Here is a 14868-nt window from a genome sequence, read left to right as displayed (position 1 = left end):
GACCAAACCAAAATAGAGACATAAAAAGCTCTAAGGTCAGGACGTGACAGCTGCAGCAATTGAGAGCATCTTGACTGGCTGCATCACTGCTTGGTATGGCAACTGCACCGCCCTCAATCCCATGGCGCTACAGAGGGTGGTATGGACAGCCCAGTACATCACTGGGGCCGAGTTCCCTGTCATCGAAGACCTCTATATCAGGTGGTGGGAAAGGAAGGCCGGTAATCGCACAAAAGACACCCAAGCCATAGACTGTTCTCTCTGCTTCCGCATAGCAAGCGGTACCTGGAGCATCAAGTCTGACACCAACAGGCTCCTGAACAGCTTCTATCCCCGAGCCATAAGACTGCTAAAGAGTTTAACAAAATGGCCACATAGGCTATGTACATTGACCCTTCTATTTCATTTTTTTCTCTATGCACAGTTTACACACATTTTACACACGCACACGCACACACAGTATACGCTGCTGCTACTCTGTTTATCATACTGTATATCCTGATGCCTAATCACTTTACCCCTATACATATCTAACCCTACCACTCCAGTGTAAATATGGTATTGGCACTAACCCAGGGACCTGACCCTATATATAGCTACTGACCCTGGAACTGACCCTGTATATACCTACTGACCCTGGAACTGACCCTGTATATAGCTACTGACCCTGGAACTGACCCTGGAACTGACCCTGTATATAGCTACTGACCCTGTACCTGACCCTGTATATAGCTACTGATCCTGGCTCTGACCCTACATATAGCTTACTTACTTCTTCGTGTTGTTCTTATTTCGATTTCTTGTATTTCTGCTCCAGTTGACTTTTTATTTTATTTGTTATAGTACAACTGACTGATACAGAGTACTGCATTGTTGGGGAAAAAAGCAAGCAAGAAAGGTGTTTCACTGTACTCGTGCACATGGCAACAACAACTTGAAACATAACTGAGCAAAGGTCAAAGATGGACTGGCAGCTCAAAAAAAATCTGTGTGTGTGTGTGTTTGTGTGCACATATGTATATTAAAAGACGAAACAGGCTAGAGTCACTCTGGACAGGATGGTGCGGTTACGGTTAGGCCTCACTCTTGGCTCAGTCCCCCTTGAACAATCAGGTTTTTAAAATGCCCTGGTAGGACAATCAATCATAGGGCTTTAAAATACTGGGCATAAGAGTTTTCCTGGCTTCTCTATCCATGCCTGGAAAACACATAAAACATTCATATCATATATTTTTCCTCTGTTGTGTTTGATGGAGCGAGTTCCTCTGTTGGGATGGCATTGATAGATATGTTGCAGCTGCTATACAGAAGATGGTCCTCAGCAGCAAGCTGTTTGCTCCTGTGGTGCCAGTATAGCAATTACAGGTGTGTTTTAGGACCATGTGGCCGCCTTTGAGATGGAGGTCAGGCTGTTTGCAACCAATGCTTTTCTAAAGCCGGTGAGGCATGTTGAATTTGTTTTCATCCTATGAATTTGGCTCTAGCGTTTGAACGGTTTGGGCCATTAGCTACAATGACCCCATTCCTGAAACGTAATCCTCTCAGGAACATGTATATGTTTTCTGTTGCCCTCTACAATGGCCACAAGGCACACAGGACTCGTTAGAAGGGACTGTGACAAAACCGCACTCGGGGGGAAAAGAATTGATCTTCCTGTTCTAAGAAAGATGAAATTCACAATGATCCAGATGATCTTCCTTCTGCTTTCCTGAACCTTCCAACACCTCTCTGATGCATTTTAAATCACTCTGGCATTCTCATTCAGACAGAACTTTGACATGACCCGATTTGCCATATTTTATTGTCACAGTATTTCTAAGGCCAGATTAAAACGTTTCATCAATTAATTTGAACACAATCTTTTCGGAGACCCCCAAGTGTCCTAAAATAGAGAACAAAATGGTCCATGTTGTCACTATCTTAAAACAAATATGTGTTAATAAGGCAGTAATACAACACAGAAAATGCTTTTTAGAGGAATTTACTGTAGGCTACTTCAGCATTGTAAAGGTCTGCCCCCCTGCCTCTAGCTCTCACCATTCCTAAAAAGTGGTTATCAATCAAAGCCCTAATTAAAAGGTGCTTGTCAGACCAATGTGTCGGACCAATGTCATTACAAAATGCAGCCTAAGTTTTCCATGTAACCTGATAGAAGTCTACGGGGGAAAGAGAGACTGTCATCCATAGTTTTGTTTAGTTTCAATAGCCACTGCTAACTTGAGCTATTCCATGACCAAATCAAAGACTTGATTTGAAGTTACTTCGAGCTGTTTTGGCTTCTTTTGAATATGGTGAGCTTGTCCGTGTCACACCCCTAGTTTTTCTGGTTATTGTTGGCTTAAGTTAACTCAAATTGTCAGTGGCTTTTGAAACAAATCTGAACCATTGATGTCTGTTCTGACCCCATAGATTACTTTCTTGGTAAATGACAAAACAGAGACTGAAAAAGTGAAGATATCTTTGAATAACTATATATACATATGTACTGTGGGGCAAAAAAGTATTTAGTCAGCCACCAATTGTGCAAGTTCTCCCACTTAAAAATATGAGAGAGGCCTGTAATTTTCATCATAGGTACACTTCAACTATGACAGACAAAATGAGGGAAAAAATCTAGAAAATCACATATATATATATATATATATATATAAATTTTGTCTCTCTAATAAAGTTAGATGATATTTGATAGAGAGGTCTTCATAAAGACCCCAAAATATCAAGTCTTTGTACTTTGCTTTTACAAGAGTTTTCATTTGTTAGACTATTTGGTTCAAGGTACAACACAGTCAGCACGTTTACATAATTCATAAATCGATATTAAACTGATTATGGCAGAAGGCTGAGTGGGGCATTAGTCATGTAAACGCCTTACTCTGCTTATCTTAATTGGCGTGAGGTCAAAATCGAAGTTAGCATATGCAGATTACAAACACCTGGTTTTATGAGTAATCTTTGAAATGATTAGGACATGTGAACGGCTTCATCAGCGTTCCAACTTGGTGGTATTTGATATGGGCATGTGCCAAAAGCCTCCCTCTAATGCGCGAGTGAAGTGAGTTCGGGGGCGGTGGGGAAATGAAATATGCATCTTATAAACAGTTATCACACAAACGTTCTACATCATCAGAACTCAGAATCAAATAGCCTTCTTAAAAAAATAACAAGGTCACTGTAATACGATGGGAGACAGAGAGCTGGTTTCGAGCGCAGCAGGTGTTTATTTATAAAGGACCACAGGAAGAGGCAGGTAGCTGGGTCCAGGGGCAGGCAGAAAGTCATACACAGGGGGTCCAAAAAGGCAACAGTACAGGCAGGGAAAAGGCTAGTAACGTTGTCCGGGAGATCAGGCAAGAGGTTGGTGACAGGAAATCCGATAGGCAGAAGTACAGGCAGGGAATAGGCAAAAAGGCGTCATTAGTGAGAATGGCTAAAAACTATGATACACAGGAGGACTAATACGGGAAAAACAGGGCTCTGAATAGAAGTGTCACAAAACAAACAATACCTCACAATGATGGGATGCAAAGAACTGAACTAAATAGTGTGTGATCATGACATACAGAGGTGTGAACAGGTGATCAGAATTCAGGTGAATGGGATCTGGAGAATCAGCTGCATTCAGAGGATCTACGTGTTTGAGAGTGTGAGTTGGGAGCAGACAATTACAGTCCACTGTGGTCGGATGCTTATTTGATTGCCGATTTTGTGCATTTATCAAAAGTCCCATCGGCTAACCTGATTTCAGATGTGTCCATGTAAAACAGGATTATCAGGGAAATCGTTCTATATGCAAAGCATGTAAACGTTTTAAACAAACTATTAATTAATCTGACTGTCCACAATAATTGTATTATTGTGTGCATGTAACCGTGTTCATTGTTGATTGTCGAATTACCTTTGTTTGGCCTCTTAACAATCAAATAATATATATTTTTTAAGGATCTCTTACCTAGCTTGATTACTGTGGCCATTTTTGCTACAAGACCATGGGTCATGTTCAATTGGGTAGAAATGCAGGAAATGGCCTTTAGATGACCCTCCACTAGGTTTGGACCCCCCACCTCTAAAACCAAAGTTGCGCCCCTGAATTTATTCCACCAGCTCCAGTTAGCCCCGTGTGTGCTGTAGGACTATAGAACTATATCAATCATTAATGGTGTGTGTGTGTTTGTGTGCGCATGCTTGTGCATAAAAATATAGGCACAAGATTAAGTGTGCCCCTATACAGTATGACAGGCAGAAACTCTCACACCCACTGTGACTAATAGGTATCAGTCCCAGATATCATCATCTTGTGCAACACCACTCAAGACCGGAACAGATGAGATGCCGTGTAAAACACGACTCCCCTGAAATATGTTGCACCCTGTCAGTCAAGACTGCCATCTCCTCTCTCCACCGCCTGATTTCAATGTTCACTCTCTCTCTCTCCCTCTCTCTCTCAACACATGTCTCTTCAAGAGGGCCTTCAAAGAGATGTAACCCATGGCAACAACTCTAAACAGTCAGCTGCAACACCAAACCGCCTTTGTACAGATGTCAATAGCAGAGCTGGGCTGAGCTGGAAGACACCCTGCCAGATGATTTCATTGATACGAGACAGGGAGAGGTTGAAAAGTGCAGATAGGGACAGCTAGTTTCACGTCAGCTGGTGGTGACCTTCCCCAATGATACTGTATGTGCAAAATGGCTGCCATGCAACATTAAAGTGCACAAAGTAAAACATTGGTAGAGGATGAGGTAAGTCACTATGTGCTATGATGATACATGGACAAAATAGTTACAGCTATGCAAGCGGCAAGCCCCTATAACGAGACAGGGTCATATTCATTAGTTCACACCGTAGCAAAAATCTTTAGAGACAGAATTTTTTTATTTTTACAACAAACACTAAGTTCAGGTAGACCCTCCCCGTCTCGGCCCATTTTTGTCCGTTTCGTTTCTAGTGAATATGACCCAGGTAGCACCAGAAAGTATGCGACAGTTAAAGCATGTGTGGTGTGACCTGTCCGGGCGTCTAGCGTCCTACCATCACTGCCGATGCCACGGGTGACCAGTACGTCCGGCGAGGGCGTCTGTCTGGAGCGTGACCCGAGCGAGTCCAGGCTGTCGAAGGAGTCCTCTCGGCCGTGGCGAGGCGGGGAGAGCGAGTCGCTGCGCTCCGAGTCCCAGCTGTCAATGTAGCCGCTGTCCCGTATGCTGCGTTGGGGGCTCTCCGTTTCCTCCGCCTCCTAACACACACACACACACACACACACACACACACACAAAAACCATCCACCATGTCAATGTACATTTTTTTGTGTTGAGATTATCCCAATATCCCATCCAATCCGGATCCATCATTCACCATGATTCCTCCAACTTGGACAATTACATTCACTTCCTCTCCCTCTCTCTGATTTGAATAGATGTTCTACCTCTGTCTCTCTCTGTGCATCTATAAGCTGCAGCAGTGTGTCCTGGTCTGTGGCCTCCTTGGTTTCCAGCTCTTAGAAAAAGCTTTTCCTTCCCGCCTGCCTGAGGAACCTCCTGGTCTTGTTTACATTGCCCAAGCAAGTGAAATAAACAATACAAAATGAACTGTAAACATTAAGCTCACAAAGGTTTCAAAGGAATAAAGACATTTAAAATGTCATATTATGGCTATAACGATGTGCAAGTAATTAAAGTACAAAAGGGAAAATAAATCAACATAAATATGGGATGTATTTACAGTGGTGTTTGTTCTTCACTGGTTGCCATTTTCTTGTGGCAACATGTCACACATCTCGCTGTTGTGATGGCACACTGGTATTTCACCCAATAGATATGGGAGTTTATCAAAATTGGACTTATTTTCAAATTCTTTGTGGGTCTGTGTAATCTGAGGGAAATATGTGTCTCTAATATGGTCATACATTTGGAAGGAGGTTAGGAAGTGCAGCTCAGTTTCCGTCTTGTTTTGTGGGCAGTGTGCACATAGCCTGTATTCTCTTTAGAGCCAGGTCTTCCAACTGACGCCTCTCTTAACAGCAAGGATATGCTCACTGAGTCTGGGAATAGTCAAAGCTTTCATTAATTTGGGGTCAGTCACATTGGTCAGGTATTCTGCCACTGTTTACTCTCTGTTTAGGGCCAAATAGCATTCTAGTTTGCTCTGTTTTTTGGTTAATTCTTTCCAATGTGTCAAGTATTTATCTTTTAGTTTTCTCTGTTTGTGTTTGTGAATAGAGTCTGAAACCTGAGTGAGCTCAGACAACAACAGTGGTCCTGGAGCTAAAGGGCGTGCCGGCTTTTGTTCCATCTAACACACCTAGAGCCCTACTTTAGGAATGTGTCTGGTGGCCATTGAACTGACTAGCCTTCAGAGAGCCCCACTAACCTGTAGAGGACACTTTGGCCCTTTTTCAGGTAACAAACTATCATGCTTTATTTTCAGACAGGATATTCAACTGATCTATTGACTGAATGTTATTTGTCAAGTTAAATGACTATTTGTCTACATCAACACTAAGTTTACATCATTTGAGCCTCTCACCACTACAACAGCTAACACATATCACTACATCTCCTGTATTACATACAACATTATTTCATAAATATATTGAATTTCTCTCTCACGTTAAGTCACTGCCCGGTATCTTTTGTTAAGTGGAGACGTGGCCCGGTTGTGGTGGATTATAAGGACATCTGGGAAAGCATTCTAGGCTTATTGGTCATTTCTCATTTTAAGAGAATAGCAGTGGGGGGATGTCAAATTGCTGGGATGGAATAAATGGCAGAGCAGTGACATCATACTCTGAATGGGAGGACCGGTAGCTACAGCCACGTCCCTGTCTGTCCCTCAATGTCTGTCAAAACCCAAAGTCCAGGTTCCAATAGGCCTGACTGTCACTGGTTCTGGACACTGGTGGAAAAAGTACCCAATTTTCATACTTGAGTACAGGTAAAGATACCTTAATAGAAAATGACTCAAGTAAAAGTCACTCAGTAAAATACTACTTGATTGAATGTCAAAAAGTTGCTGGTTTTAAATATACTTAAGGATCAAAAGTAAATGTAATTGCTCAAATATACTTAAGTATCAAAAGTAAAAGCAAAAGTATAAATAATTTCAAATTCCTTATATTAAGCAAACCACATGGCACAATTTAAAAAAAAATCTTTATAAATGTACGGATAGCCAGCGGCACACTCCAACACTCAGACATAATTTGTGTTCAGTGAGTCCGCTAGATCAGAGACAGTAGGGATGACCAGGGATGTTCTCTTGATAAGTGTGTGAATTGAACCATTTTCCTGTCCTGCTAACCATTCAAAATGTAACAAGTACTTTTGGGTGTCAGTGAAAACATATGGAGTAAAAACAACATTATTTTCTTTAGGAATGTAGTGGAGTAGAAGTTGTCAAAAAATATAATTAGTAAAGTAAAGTACAGATACCCCCCCCAAAAACAACTTAAGTAGTACATTAAAGTATTTTTACTTAAGTACTCTACACCACTGGTTGGTTCTGGAAGACCAGCGGAAGGCCTGAGATCATCACTAGATAGACAGAAAGACAGACAGACAGACAGACAGACAGACAGACAGACAGACAGACAGACAGACAGACAGACAGACAGACAGACAGACAGACAGACAGACAGACAGACAGACAGACAGACAGACAGAGGGACAGACAGACATACAGACAGACAGACAGACAGACAGACAGACAGACAGACAGACAGACAGACAGACAGACAGACAGACAGACAGACAGACAGACAGACAGACAGACAGACAGACAGACAGACAGACAGACAGACAGACAGACAGACAGACAGACAGAGAGAGAGAGAGAGAGAGAGAGAGAGATCATTCTCGTCTAGGGACGACTCCATGAGGAGGGGAAGAGAGAAGAGGAGATAAAGGAAGTTGTGAAACAATGAATGCACCCCGAGGAGAGCTTGCATAATAACATCCTTATGTCTGCAAAATAAAACATGCTTTGGTTGGACAGTGCCTTCTTGTCTAATATTCCTAATAGTACAGTCACTTAGCAACTGCAAAAAGTACCTAAAATACACAGCCCTTTCGAGGAATTGGACCCCCAACCTTAACATTGTTAGCACTAGAACACAAGCAACTGAGCCTCCACAAACCCCGGGGTTTATGACATCTCATAGCCTTTACGTACCTTTCGCATCTGTGACAGCAGGCCTTCGAACTCCTTCAGGTCAAGTGTGGGCCCGTTGTAGGAAATGCAGCTGTTGGCAGCCCGGCCCAGCCAGTATATGGTAATCAGAACCTGGGGAGGAATTACAACAGGAGGAGGATTTAGAGCCAGTATTAACAAGACAATGCATTAACGTCACACTCTGTAGTTTTCAATTTAATGGCAGTTCATGTCCAATTGACCCGACCACACAGTTGACCAACTATTGGCAACACTTTTGGCCTAACCAATTCCCAGTGGTCTCATACTTCATAGCTTGTGCACAAGTTGTGTGTAATTTATTGTCACACCCTGACCATAGAGAGCCATTGTTTCTCTATGGTGTAGTAGGTCAGGGCGTGACTGATGTGTTCTAGTTTATTATTTCTATGTTGGTGTGCTTGATATGGTTCCCAATTAGAGGCATCTGGCAATCATTGTCTCTAGTTGGGGATTAAATTTAGGTAGCCTTTTTCCACCTGTGTTTTGTGGGATATTGAATTTGGTATTTCGAGTTAGTCCATGTGCACCGCTGTAGTCACGGTTTGTTGTTTGTTTCTTGTTTTTGTTTGATAGTTTCACATAAAAATAAATTGTGGAACTTTAATCACGCTGCGCCTTGGTCCGTCTCTACAAATGATCGTGACATTTATGATGCAAGGCTGCTAGCACATGATACATTAGCTAATGTGCTAATTAGCAGAGTTGCTAAATATATGCTTTATGGGCACAATGTCGCACACCAAAACCAACTGTTTACCTCCTGAATAAACCTGGCAAAATGCCACCTCAAAATCAACATATGTTGATATGAGCAAAGTTAGCATACTGTAGGTCACGAAATACCTTCCTGACAGCTCTAAGGTATACTTCACAACGCTAATGCTATCCAACAGTAACACAAGCATTCGCAGCCAACTGAGAACAATCAGAGAAATCCACATTACACACTGTGATAGATGCCAGCTACGGCTCGAAGGCACACTGTACCCATTAGCTAGAAAAAATATACCATATCTCTATACCATTTTCTCCGTTGAGTGTTTGTTTGATGTGAAGTCATGGCATACAACCCAAATCACCCTCAATTCCACTTGTCTTTAATTTGTGAGGAGTACCAACAACAGTTTTTATCAAAATGGCCACCAACAGGGTTCACTTCCTGTTTTTTTGGTCCACTCTTTTCACTATCATTGGAATTGGCTAGTCATGGGTTTCTGTACAAGCAAGACAAGACCTAGCCATTGTCCTGGCCACAAATCAGGTCAATATGAACACAATGTGAACACACAGCTATATTTCTCTCTCTCTTTACCATCGCCACATGGGTAAGATTGATTTACTATTCTAGCATAGCCCTAACCCATTCATAAAGGCTAACTACCTTTAGCGCCTATTGACGATAGTGTCTTCTGGCCCGAGGAAGTTTTGATAAGAGTCCTGACGCTCATTCTAAACGTTAAAACGCATCGCTTTCAGTACGGTTTTAGAAATATAAGGAACGTATCTTTCATATCGGAGATAAATCATTTTCAAAAAACAAAAGGTTACATTACGCCACATCTTTACAGGGTCACCATGTTACAATGCTTGTTTACGGAAAACAGAAGGAAGACAAGAGGCGTTGCCGAACACCTGTGTATAAACGGAAGACAGAACCACACGTGTTGTCACTGAAAATGTCTGCTCAAACTGTGCTAAAACCTGTGCACAGTAGGTGTATATTTAGTATTTGTGAAATTATTTTGAGGTGATATGAAAGTAGAGGGCTTTACATTTCTAAAACTGTACCGGAATTGAGAATCAATTCACGTTTAGATGGAGTATTTGGCTCTTTTGGCTGCCAGAGCCAATTTACCTCTAAACAGAACATGTAAACTCCTTGGATTTATAAAGGGTAACATTAGGCTCCTTTACTCCATGTTTGGGCTAGAATAGCCCTGACAAACTAATTTACTGTGCCAACCTCATCTGCTATCTATCTCATCTCCCTCTATGTAGCTAGGCTGTCTCATCTCCCTCTATTTAACAAAGCCATTGTGTGGACTCAGCACTCTTGAGATAGGGTGCAGGCCATGCAGCAGGCTGTTAACCAGCCTGCCAGCTTAGTGGAGTCTGCCACTAGCACAGTCAGTGTAGTCAGCTCAGCTATCCCCATTGAGACCGTGTCTGTGCCTCGATCTAGGTTGGGCAAAACTAAACATGGCGGTGTTCGCCTTAGCAATCTCACTGGAATAAAGACCTCCTCCATTCCTGTCATTATTGAAAGAGATTGTGATATCTCACATCTCAAAATAGGGCTACTTAATGTTAGATCCTTCACTTCCAAGGCAGTTATAGTCAATGAACTAATCACTGATCATAATCTTGATGTGATTATGACTGAAACATGACTTAAGCCTGATGAATTTACTGTGTTGAATGAGGCCTCTCCTCCTGGTTACACTAGTGACCATATCCCTGGCGCATCCCACAAATGTGGAGGTGTTGCTAACATTTACGATATGAAATTTAATTTTACCCCCAAAAATATTACTGCGTTTTTGTCTTTTGAGCTTCTAGTCATGAAATCCTCAAGGTTCCGTTTTGGGACCACTATTGTTTTCACTATATATTTTACCTCTTGGTGATGTAATTCGAAAACATCATGTTAACTTTCACTGCTATGCGGATGCTACACAGCTGTACATTTTGGTGAAACATGGTGAAGCCCCAAAATTGCCCTCCCTGGAAGCCTGTGTTTCAGACATGAGGAAGTGGATGGCGGCACATTTTTTACTTTTAAACTCGGACAAAACAGATAATTAAAAATAATTAATAATCGGATGTAATAAATGTATCAAATGTAAACAATGCCACTTTATATAATGTTTACATACCCTACATTACTCATCTCATATGTATATACTGTACTCTATACCATCTACTGCATCTTGCCTATGCTGTTCGGCCATCGCTCATCCATGTATTTTTATGTACATATTCTTATTCATTCCTTTACACTTGTGTGTATAAGGTAGTTGTTGTGAAATTGTTAGATTACTTGTTAGATGTTACTGCATGGTCGTAACTAGAAGCACAAGCATTTCGCTACACTCGCATTAACATCTACTAACCATGTGTATGTGACAAATAAATTTTGATTTGATTTGCTAATTCTAGGTCCCAAGGAACAAAGAGATCTTCTGTTGGATCTGACAATTAATCTTGATGGTTGTACAGTCGTCTCAAATAACACTGTGACGGACCTCTGCATCACTCTGGACCCTGATCTCTCTTTTGACAAACGTATCAAGACGATTTCAAGGACATATTTTTTCCATCTTCGTAAACATTGCAAAAATCTGAAACTTTCTGTCCAGAAATGTGGCAGAAAAGTTAATCCATGCTTTTGTCACTTCTAGATTAGACTACTGTAATGCTCTACTTTGCGGCCATCCGGATAGAGCACTAAATAAACTTCAGTTAGTGCTAAACATGACTGCTAGAATCTTGACTAGAACCTAAAAATTTGATCATATTAATCCAGTACTAGCCTCTCTACAGTGCCTTCCTGTTAAGGCTAGGGCAGATTTGAAAGGTTTTACTGCTAACCTACAAAGCATTACATGGGCTTGCTCCACCTATCACTCCGATTTGGTCCTGCTGTAAATACCTACACGTACGCTACGGCCACAAGACGCAGGGCTTTCTCCTATAGAGCTCCATTTTTATGGAATGGTCTGCCTATCCATGTGAGAGAAGCAGAAGCAGACTCGGTCTCAAACCTTTAAGTCTTTATTAAAGACTCATCTCTTCAGTAGGTCCTATGATTAAATGTAGTCTGGTTTAGGGGTTTGAAGGTGAACTGAAAAGCACTGGAGCGACGAAACACCCTTGCTGTCCCTGCCTGGCCGGCTCCCCTCTTTCCACCGGGATTCTCTGCCTCTAACCCTATTACGGGGGCTGAGTCACTGACTTACTGGTGCTCTTCCATCCCGTCCCTAGGAGGGGTGCGTCACTTGAGTGTGTCGAGTCACTAACGTGATCTTCCTGTCCGAGTTTGGTGACCCACTCAGGTTTGTGTCTTGTGGATCTTTGTGGGTTATACTCAGGGTAGTAAGTTGGTGGTTGAAAATATCCCTCTAGTTGTGTGGGGGCTGTGCTTTCTTTAAAGTGGCTAGTGATACATTTATTACATAATTTTTCCATTATTAAAGTGGCTAGAGTTGATTCAGTATGTTGTCAGCAGCCATTTAATGTTAGTGATGGCTGTTTAACAGTCTGATGGCCTTGAGATGGAAGCTGTTTTTCAGTCTCTCGGTCCCAGCTTTGATGCACCTGTACTGACCTCGCCTTCTGGATGATAGCGGGGTGAACAGGCAGTGGCTCGGGTGGTTGTTGTTTTTGATGATCTTTTTGGCCTTCCTGTGACATCGGGTGGTGTAGGTGTCCTGGAGGGCAGGTAGTTTGCCCCCGGGGATGCGTTGTGCAGACCTCACTATCCTCTGGAGAGCCTTACAGTTGTGGGCGGAGCAGCTGCCGTACCAGGCAGTGATACAGCCTGACAGGATGCTCTCAATTGTGCATCTGTAAAAGTTTGTGAGTGCTTTCGGTGACTTTCTTCAGCATCTTGAGGTTGAAGAGGTGCTGTTGCGCCTTCTTCACTACGTTGTAGGTGGGTGGATCATTTCAGTTTGTCCGTGATGTGTACGCCGAGGAACTTAAAACTTTACACCTTTTCCACTAATGTCCCATCGATGTGGATAGGGGGCTGCTCCCTCTGCTGTTTCCTGAAGTCCACGATCATCTCCTTTGTTTTGTTGACGTTGAGTGTGAGGTTATTTTCCTGACACCACACTCAGAGGGCCCTCACCTCCTCCCTCTAGGCCGTCTCGTCGTTGTTGGTAATCAAGCCTACCACTGTAGTGTTGTCTGCAAACTTGATGATTGAGTTGGAGGCGTGCATGGTCACGCAGTCATGGGTGAACAGGGAGTACAGGAGAGGGCTGAGAACGCACCCCCCAGTTTTGAGGATCAGCGGGGTGGAGATGTTGTTACCTACCCTCACCACTTGGGGGTGGCCCATCAGGAAGTCCAGGACCCAGTTGCAAAGGGCGGGGTCTTGAGCTTAATGACGAGTTTGCAGGGTACTATGGTGTTAAATGCTGAGCTGTAGTCAATGAACAGCATTTTTGAATATGTATTCCTCTTGTCTAGATGGGTTAGGGCAGTGTGCAGTGTGATTGCGATTAGTCCGTGATTGACTGTAGACCATGCCACATACCTCTTTAGTTGGTCTGGGAGCAAAACATCGGTGTCCGTGACGGGGCTGGGTTTCTTTTTGTAGTCCATGATTGGCTGTAGACCCTGCCACATACCTCTCGTGTCTGAGCCGTTGAATTGTGACTCTACTTTGTCTCTATACTGACGCTTAGCTTGTTTGATTGCCTTGCGGAGGGAATAGCTACACTGTTTGTATTCGGTCATGTTTTCGGTCACCTTGCCCTGATTAAAAGCAGTGGTTCGCGCTTTCAGTTTTGCGCGAATTCTGCCATCAATCTACAGTTTCTGGTTGGGAAATGTTTTAATAGACGCTGTGGGTACAACATCACCGATTCACTTGCTAATTAACTCGCTCACAGAATCATCAATGTTGTTGTTCGAAGCTATGCGGAACATATCCCAGTCCACGTGATTGAAGCAATCTTGAAGCGTGGAACCCGATTGGTCGGACCAGCGTTGAACAGACCTGAGCACGGGTGCTTCCTGTTTTAGTTTCTGTCTATAAACCAGATGGCTGTACCGACTCCGATAGCGTGTTTCGAGTGAGCCATGTTTCCGTGAAACACAGAACGTTACAGTCTCTGATGTCTCTCTGGGAGGCAACCCTTGCTCGGATTTCGTCTACCTTGTTGTCAAGCGACTGGACATTGGCGATTAGTATGCTCGGGAGCGGTGAGTGATGTGCCCGTCTATGGAGCCTGACCAGAAGACCGCTCCGTCTGCCCTTTCTGCGGCGCCGTTGTTTTGGGTCGCCGGCTGGGATCCAATCCATTATCCTGGGTGATGGATCAAACAGAGGATCCGCTTCGGGAAAGTCGTATTCCTAGTGGTAATGTTTGTGAGTTGACGTTGCTTTTATATCCAATCGTTCCTCCCGACTGTATATAATAAAACCTAAGATTTCCTGGGGTAGCAATGTAAGAAATAACACATAAAACAACAAAATACTGCATAGTTTCATAGGAATGCGAAGCGATTTGGCCATGTCTGTCGGGTCAGTCTGTTATATATATCCGGTGTCCTGTGTGAATTGAATTATGCTCCCTCTAATTCCCTCACCCTCTCCCTCCCCTACCGGAGGACCTGAGCCCTGGGACCATGCCTCAGGACTCCCTGTCCTGATGACTCCTTTGCTTACCCCTGTTCACTGGACGTGCTACCTTGAACCGGACCTGCTGTTTTTGACTCTCTCTCTCTCTCTCTACCGCACCTGCTGTCTCTAACTCTGAATGCTCGGCTATGAAAAGCCAACAGACATTTAAAAGCCAGTTGACCTGTTGCACCCTCTACAACCACTGTGATTATTATTATTATTATTATTTGACCCTGTTGGTTATCTATGAACGTTTGAACATCTTGGCCATGTATTGTTATAATCTCAGCCAGAAGAGGACTAGCCACCCCTCAGAGCCTGGTTCCTC

The 14868-nt window shown here is 43.0% G+C and overlaps 1 protein-coding gene across 9 annotated transcripts in view; it reads right to left on the bottom strand.

Annotated features, from left to right (window-relative positions):
* LOC115129568 (LIM and calponin homology domains-containing protein 1-like) overlaps positions 1-14868 on the bottom strand; it is a 164538-nt gene that overhangs the window by 42596 nt on the left and 107074 nt on the right. For all 9 annotated transcript variants that reach the window (XM_029660072.2, XM_029660073.2, XM_029660076.2 and 6 more), the window contains 2 exons: positions 8165-8275; positions 5030-5231 (listed from right to left, as the gene is read on the bottom strand). In XM_029660072.2, the coding sequence (XP_029515932.2) occupies positions 5030-5231; positions 8165-8275 (313 nt within the window). The remainder of the gene's footprint in view (positions 1-5029; positions 5232-8164; positions 8276-14868) is intronic.

Source organism: Oncorhynchus nerka, linkage group LG5, assembly GCF_034236695.1.
Source record: "Oncorhynchus nerka isolate Pitt River linkage group LG5, Oner_Uvic_2.0, whole genome shotgun sequence".
NCBI lineage: Eukaryota > Metazoa > Chordata > Actinopteri > Salmoniformes > Salmonidae > Oncorhynchus > Oncorhynchus nerka.
Note: the sequence above shows the minus strand (reverse complement) of the source record. Positions and strands in the feature narration are given on the sequence as shown.